General features: G+C 45.5%; 1 protein-coding gene across 1 annotated transcript; it reads left to right on the plus strand.

Moving 5' to 3' along the window:
* Nucleotides 1-3920: 3920 nt before the first annotated feature.
* On the plus strand, nt 3921-7962 carry nim1ka (NIM1 serine/threonine protein kinase a; the record flags this gene model as incomplete). The annotated part of the gene is made up of 5 exons (XM_080531147.1): nt 3921-4147; nt 4244-4356; nt 6460-6581; nt 6835-6981; nt 7207-7962. The coding sequence occupies 5 exons, from the start codon at nt 3921-3923 to the stop codon at nt 7960-7962; spliced, it is 1365 nt and encodes a 454-aa protein (XP_080387273.1).
* Between the last annotated feature and the right edge of the window lie 241 nt (nt 7963-8203).

Raw genomic sequence — 8203 nt, forward strand, 5'->3', positions numbered from 1 at the left:
TTGTGGTGCAAGGTGTGTGTGTGTGTGTGTGTGTGTGTGTGTGTGTGTTTGTGAGGGTGAGCGAGAGAGAGAGTGCAACAAACAGCTCACGTGGATCTATACTGTCCCGATGTGCGTGTGTGTGTGTGTGTGTGTGTGTGTGTGTCTGAGGGTGTGTGTGTCTATCTGTGTCTGTCTGTCTGTCTGTAATATGTGTGTGTGTGTGTGTGTGTGTGTGTGTGTGTGTGTGTGTGCGCGTGTGTGTGTGTGTGTGTGTGTGTGCGCGTGTGTGTGTGCGTGTGTGCGTGTGCGTGTGTTTGTGTGTGTGTGTGTGTGTGTGTGTGCGCACACGTGCTCACTTACATAAAAGGCTCATTTGTGGGAGCCCTGTTGCTTTGTGCTGGAAAGAGCAGAGGCCCTCTTCTCTCTTGGCAAGTCCTTTTAGCCTCCCTGAGATCAATGCTTAGATATTCATGCCAGGCAGAGACAGGAAGGCAGGAAGGTGTTTGAAGACTGCGGGGAGATGGGAGCACTCACAAAAGGATTAAACACTTTGATTGCCTAGGCTCCATCAACCTCAATGGTAAATGAATGGGAGAGCATCTCACAAACAAGTGAAAGCGTCATCCTCCCTATGTTGAAATATCAGGCCTTACATTTGAGGGCTATAGAACATGTACGATCATGGTTCGTAGATGTGGGAAGGGGCTTCTATATGTTTGTATTTGCTACTGCGTAGATACTGTGTTGTTTCAGTACAGTTTCTTCCAGATATTCAATGGAAATAGATGCACGAGAGATGCCAAATTCCAATTTTGACTGGTACATTTCATTGGTCCTAGTTGGTCCTGGGGTTCTCCTGTGATGGTTTCTATTCCAGCCTTGCAGTTTTGCAAATGGACTGCACTCAACCTCAAACACAATTCCTTATCTCTCTCTCTCTCTCTCTGACCATAATCTGTCTGCCTCTCTCTTCCTCTCTCTGATTCATCAGCAGAGGAGTGTGAATCATCATATAAACAACACCTGGAACATGACCTAACATGATATGTGATAAGTGGGAGTTTAAAACTTCTAGAAATACAGCCTCTTCTCTTGGGACATTGTTAGTGCTATCACCCTATCAACCTTTGGAGTTACCACCTAATCACACGCGCACGCACACACACACACACACACACACACACACACACACACACACACACACACCTATTACCTTAAGCCCAGTTCACATCTAGGGTTCAAGATGTGCACGATTCGCCGCAGTCCGAATTACCCTGCACCAGCCCTGCGACGGCAGTTTGGCGATTTGACTTGTCAAGTCTCAGCAGAACGTCCAGATTCCTTGAAATGTCTGCCGAGTTCTTTCTCTGCAACGTTCTAAAACTGACCCTGTTACGTTGCGAATCCTACATGTGAACTTGTGGGCTTTACACACACATTACCCTACATTACCTTGCACAGGTTCATCTCACTCATACTGCACTAGAGAAGTGTGGGCTCAACTATTACATCAGAGAGCAGTATATAAAGTCTTATAATCACCTGCCTGATCTGTTGTTTTGTTCTTCGGGTGAAAGGCTGCCTCACCACAGACACAGGTCATAGATGGATTAGGAGACACACACACGCGCACACACGGTATATTAAGCTTGGATCAGGAGCACATGACAAGAGACAAGAGAGAGAGAGGGAGGGAGAAGAGAGGAAGAGGTAGAGACACAGAGAGGAGAGAGAGAGAGTGATAGCAGAGGATCTTTCTCCCTTAGTCCAGAGGAGAATCTTAGAGGACCTCTCTCAGATGCAGCTGACAATGTTTTGAGTAGCAAGCTGAACAGCTGAGGTGTCTGAAGAATTGCACGAAACACACCTTTACTGTAGCAACAGGGCTTTTGCATCCTGTTTACGGTTGTGCTTATCTTACTGAATAAATGCTGATCAAGTGAGAATTGGATATCTAGGCTACATGAGTTTGTGTAACATTGCATTCAAGGGGCAATGCAACCAACTGTGGTACGTCATTGAAGCAGTTGCTACATTGGCTATTGACAAAACTTCACAAGTTGTAGTAGTTACAGCAAAATGTATCTGTTATAACAAGTGTCTTTTTATATCCCTGTCTCCTTTCTAAACAGCAACTCGTCAAATACTACCACTGAGGACTTTATTCAGGAGAGAAGCAAACTCATGAGGCGTTTAAGAGAGTGAGGTGCCCCATGGAAGCACCGTAACCACATCACCCCCCCCCCCCCCCCCCCCTTCTCCTCCTCCACCTGTGATCTATTTATAACTGGGGAATCAAACAGAGCTCTGAAGCGAGTGCCAACAAACTGAAGTGAATTGTTGCCTGCCCGCTCTCAAGCAAACCCAGTCGCTCTGAAGCCATCCTCTCATGCAACTAACTGGTACCTACTTCTGAAGTTACTGGTCTTGAACACTCTAGAACTACGGTTCATAGACCATCATCATCATTGACTATCCCTTTTGCTTACTGGTGTTCCTCAAGCTGCATTTCATTTCTTGGAGCGACATGCTTTGGGAATAAACCAGCATCTTTCCTGTTTTGTCCCTTTGGGGTGGATACATTTCTAAAGAGGAATAGAAAAACAGCTACATGGCACACATGGATAAAGGTGAGAATAATTTTCACATCACCATATGCTGATAGAACATCAACATGCTAAAAACACATAATTAGATGATCACAAAGTCCTTGCTTTTGAACCCTAACACTAACCCTAACCCTAAAACGTAAGTTTGTTTACAAACCATGTATCACTAACCCAGTAACCTGAAGCAGGACGGGACGGATGAATCCAATTCGCAAATGATTTAGTGATCCTAAAACTGTTGTTTGTTATATTGAGTGGGCTCTTCAACACTTAAAAATAAACACATTAAAAAAATAAAAAATAAAAAAGATATGCTTTTTGGTCGCGACTTGAGAATTGCTGACATGCAGACCTTTTCACCAGACTGTGTCACAAATGCATTGCAAGAGGAAGCATTCGATGTGTCTTTTACATGCACAAAGGATATGTGATTGTACAATATGTGTTATGTGTTATGTCTACTTTATGTAATTAGGCTATGTGTTTGTGCTTGCCTTAGCATGTGCGGGCACCGCTTGTACATCTTGTGTGAGTGTCGGTGGGAATGTGGCTTATCGCACTTGAGTGCGCTTGTTCTTTCCTGACATACAGACCCCATGTGCAGTGTTACTTACTTACTTACTTAGGCCTTGAAATTCCCTAGGGAACATAGGCCATCAATGAAACCCCTCCATCCTCTCCGGTCTTGTGCTCTCAGATCCAGTTGTTGCCGGATAGCTTTTGTGCAGTATAGCTTTTGTATATCATTTTCTTTTACTTTATTTCTGTAACAATTGTTACACTTATTTTTGAATAGCATTTAACTTATGATGTATTATGTGTACGCCTCAGTCAATGCCATTGCAGTCAATAAAGAACAAACCTAAAATATATTTTAGTTTGTTTAAGAAGTACACAAACATACACTGTTGCTTCCCAGGACGAGTAGTTAAGAAGCGTTTCGATTCCCCGGCTGTCCACGTGCCGAGGGACAAGACACTGAAGCCCTAATTGCTCCCAATGAGCGGGCCGGCGCCTTGCATGGTAGCTTGCCACCATTGGTGTGTGAATGTGTGTGTGAATGGGTGAATGAGAGGCCATTGTAAAGCGCTTTGGATAAGGCGTTATATAAGTGCAGTCCATTTACTATTTAAGAAGGTAATTCCTGAAATATAAGTATTCATGTTCACCCACAACTTGTGCCCATTATCAATTGACATTTAGACATTTAGCATTATTTTGGCCTTGGATTTTCTACTTTCATGTTGACCCCCAGGTGGTGCCCTCCACCAGCCCCCCCTCCTGCCATGATGAACTAAGCCCTCTCCACCCTGGGTTTTCCGGGGCAGGATGACGGCCGTCTGCCCCTCTGGGGGTGGCCATGCTGTGGCTGTGGCAGGAAGCTCCAGGGGGTCTGGGGCCCGGGCCAGGTCTGGGGCTGGGGTTACTGGTGGTCAGAGGTATGCCCGCTGGAGCCGCCAAGACAGCTCAGACATCAACACAGATGACGAGGCGGCACCTGCTCGCCACCTCACCCCCCTGGAGAGGCTAAACTTGGACATGTGCCAGGATGACAGGTAGGGCTGCGACAATAGAATTAAAATGACTGTATAGAACGAGAACAAATTAATTGACTTGATTTGATGATTTGGTAATGCTAATTATTGTGGCAGGGTGGTCCGTGAGCTCACAGTCGGCCGACGTATCGGCTTCTACAAGATCCGTGGGGAGATTGGCTGTGGAAACTTCTCCCACGTCAAGCTAGGTCTCCATGCCCTCACCAAAGGTACGGAAGATATGCCTCATCAATCAACCATTCATACTTAATGAAGATCAAACCAACTATCAGAACACATCTAAAGCACCTGTTCGTAGGCACAACTAATGGTTATAAGTTATATAACACTGTATGGTAGTGTAAGGTCACACTGTAAAAAAACAAAACAATGTTTATGCAATAATAACTAACACATACAGCACACCCACAAATACAAGCGACATTTAAAGGAGAGATGACTGAATAAATCTGATCGCTTGACTTAGCAATTCTTGGACAACTCCAGCTCTGCTGCTCCAGCAAAAGCTCTAAGTGATGAGATAGTTAATAAGCTGTTCTCATCAATGGGCTAAAGATATGTGTCCTTAGAAAGCTTTTTGCTAATGAGTCAGTGGGCCATGCGGCCAGGCCAATGGTCTGAGAGCCTGTCTGTTGCCCTTCAAACCATGGATTGATTAGAGATCTCCAGTTTCCCTAGCGACGGCTGGAATTGCTGGATGCCTCATCAAACACTAAAGAATGAGTGTGTGTGTGTGTGTGTGTGTGTGTGTGTGTGTGTGTGTGTGTGTGTGTGTGTGTGTGTGTGTGTGCGTGTGTGGTATCATTTGGTCCCAGCAAAACAAATTGAGCTGTGATGCATTTTAAATGCTCTGACTGAAAGAGCAGAAAGTGAGACTAATACCAGTGTTAATAATGCATGTGCAAGAACAATCAGACATCTCAGCACCTTCTCACTATTCAGAACTTTTCCATATTCTGTTACTGAATATAAGATGAGATAAGATTACAAAATGTAAGACGATTTTCTTTTTAAATGTGATGCTCTGTTTCCATTTCCCTGAGAAGTAAAAAAAAAAAAAAAAACTGTGGGTATCAGTTGTGTATTTTCCTTCTTGGTAAAGCGTAGGCTTAGTGTATTTACCCTCCTCGGGTTGATCATCAGTCATTATTTCCATTTTGTAATACCTGGTCTGCCCTGAAATTATCATGTAATTAAATCCCAGAAATTAATGTTCCTATTTGAACTGGGTGTAATTCACAGAATTGACCGCTTAAGATATAATTAAGGAAATAGGTTTTTAAGGAAAGCTAATCCTCTATTCAATTATCTCAGAGTTAGTTGCCTCAGGGACAATGTGTTTACAAGAATGAAAGCATCGACCAAGATGTATGAAATATCTTAAAAATATGTATCTAAGTTTATCTGAACATCCATTACCTATCTTGACCCTTCTGGTCCAGCCGCATTTCTCATACTAAGTGGTCACAACTGTTTATAATGTAGCTATGCTGTACATTTTAACACTTTTATCCAAAGCAACTTACAATTACACATTACAGGGACAGTCTCCCTGGAGTAACTTAGGGCTAAGTCCCTTGAGTCCCACTCAAGGGCACACTAGTGGGGGTGTTCCCAGGTGGGATTTAAAGTCATGATCTTCTGGTCACCAGTCCAACTCACTATCCACTAGGGACTAGGCCATCACTAGCAGTCTGGATGTTAACCTGGGTCCTAGGTCTTAACCTAACCTAGGTCTTAACCTGTCACCCACCATTCACTGTCTCTATGTAATAATAATAATCATAATAAGAATAAGAATAAGAATAATAAGAATAACTTGTAAATAAAACTAATAAAAACAAAAAATTGTACAGCGCCTTTCATAAAACCCAAGGACGCTTTACAATTCTAGAGGAAATGGTCAGACAGACAAAACAGAAAACAAACAAAACAAAACAGAAACAGTGACTAGGCGCCAAAGGCCTTGGTAAACAGATGGGTTTTAAGGGCTGATTTCAAGGAGTCCAGGGTGGGGGCGTTGCGGATCACTATGGGGAGAGAGTTCCAGAGGGTGGGTGCAGCCACGCTGAAGGCTCTGTCCCCAAAAGTCCGTAGGTTGGTGCGGGGGGTGGACAGCAGGCCCATGTCTGCGGACCGCAGGTTCCGGGAAGGGGTATGTTGGGAGAGGAGGTCAGTTAGGTACTGGGGGGCGCAGGCGTGGAGGGATTTGTAGGTGAGGAGAAGGATTTTGTAGGTGATGCGGGACTTGACCGGAAGCCAGTGGAGGTGAATGAGGGTGGGGGTGATGTGCTGCTCTCTTCCTCCCACAGATAAAGTGGCCATTAAGATCCTGGATAAGACCAAGCTGGACCAAAAGACTCAGAGGCTGCTGTCCAGAGAGATCTCCAGCATGGAGAAACTACACCACCCCAATATCATACGCCTCTACGAGGTCAGACACACACACACACACACACACACACACACACACACACGTTTCTGTTGCACATAAAGGGCACAACAATGAATATCATTGAAGGCGGTCAAAGTTATTTATGAGAAGGATTAAGTTCCTCAAAACCTATTTGTTATTATGTATGCATTACGCTACACATAGTGAAAACTATGATTTAACTATAACTAACTTGTAACAATTTTTCCTTTAATGTACAGTATAATGATTCCCTCTTCTTGCTACCCCTCAGGTGGTGGAGACGTTGTCACGGTTACACCTGGTGATGGAGTATGCAGCGGGAGGGGAGCTCTATACCAAGATCAGCACGGAGGGAAAACTCTCCGACATCGACAGCAAGATCGTCTTCTCCCAGATCCTCTCAGCCGTCAAACACATGGTCAGATGTGTGTGTATATGTGTGTTTTAACATTTGATGTAGACATTATGCCTCAGTAGTCTGTCTATTAGACAGGTGCTACAAATATTGTTTTATCATAGTATATATTTACATGCCTCAATGCTCTGAATGTCCCAATCATTTTGTATGGCAATCTGTATTTTCATGGTGCAGAAGCACAGAACTTCGACACATTTTGAGCGTATCTTTCATTGACCCCCGCAGCACGACAACAGCATCATCCACCGCGACCTGAAGGCAGAGAATGTCTTCTACACCTGCAGCACGTGCGTCAAGGTGGGCGACTTCGGCTTCAGCACACTCAGCCGCCGCGACGAGACCCTCAACACCTTCTGCGGCTCGCCACCCTACGCCGCGCCCGAGCTGTTCCGCGATGAACATTACCTGGGTATCTTTGTAGACATCTGGGCGCTGGGCGTTATGCTGTTCTTCGTGGTGACGGGCACCATGCCCTTCAGGGCGGACACGGTGGCCAAGCTGAAGCGCTGCATTCTGGACGGAGCGTACATCCTGCCTTCCTGGGTGCCCGAGCCCTGCCAGAGGCTGATCAAGGGCATCCTCCAGCCCCAGCCTTCGGACCGCTGTAGTGTGGACCAGATGATGGGCTGTGAGTGGCTGCTTCCTGTGGACTTCCCCCGGGCCATGGAGCCCTTCAAACTGGACCCGTCCTACCTGGCGGAGAGCGAACCAGAGGAGCTGGAGGAGGACGAGGCGGAGGTGAGAGGAGCGCTAGAGTCCTTAGGGATCACCTGCGAGCACATTCTCAACAACCAGGGAAAGGACTGTAGGAGTTCTATCACCGGGGTGTACAGAATTCTACTGCACCGTTCACATAAGAGACGGGCGGTGGAGAGCATGCCCGTGGTCACGCATGTGGTCGGGGCGAGCGTGAGTAAAAAGGAACGTTTGCGGGCGTACCGGAGTTTAAGGCACACCTCCAAGCTCTGTGTGATTCTGTGACAAACGGCCACACTGTGCCGCAGAGAAGAAAGGGTTCTAGAGGTGGTTGCATGGACCCAGATTAAGAATGTATGTTGAAAGTGCTCAGTAGTCGTGTGTGGCCATCCACCCCTTGACGTTGGGATCTACTGTAGTATTTTTCTTCTATTTCAATCAGTCTCTGTGAGAATGTATATAGCCAGGGTACCTGGTTGTTTCTGCTGTATAGAACTTGACATTATCTTCACAAACATTGCAAGCC

This window comes from Nansenia antarctica, assembly GCF_963989245.1.
Source record: "Nansenia antarctica genome assembly, chromosome: 5".
Taxonomy (NCBI): domain Eukaryota; kingdom Metazoa; phylum Chordata; class Actinopteri; order Argentiniformes; family Microstomatidae; genus Nansenia; species Nansenia antarctica.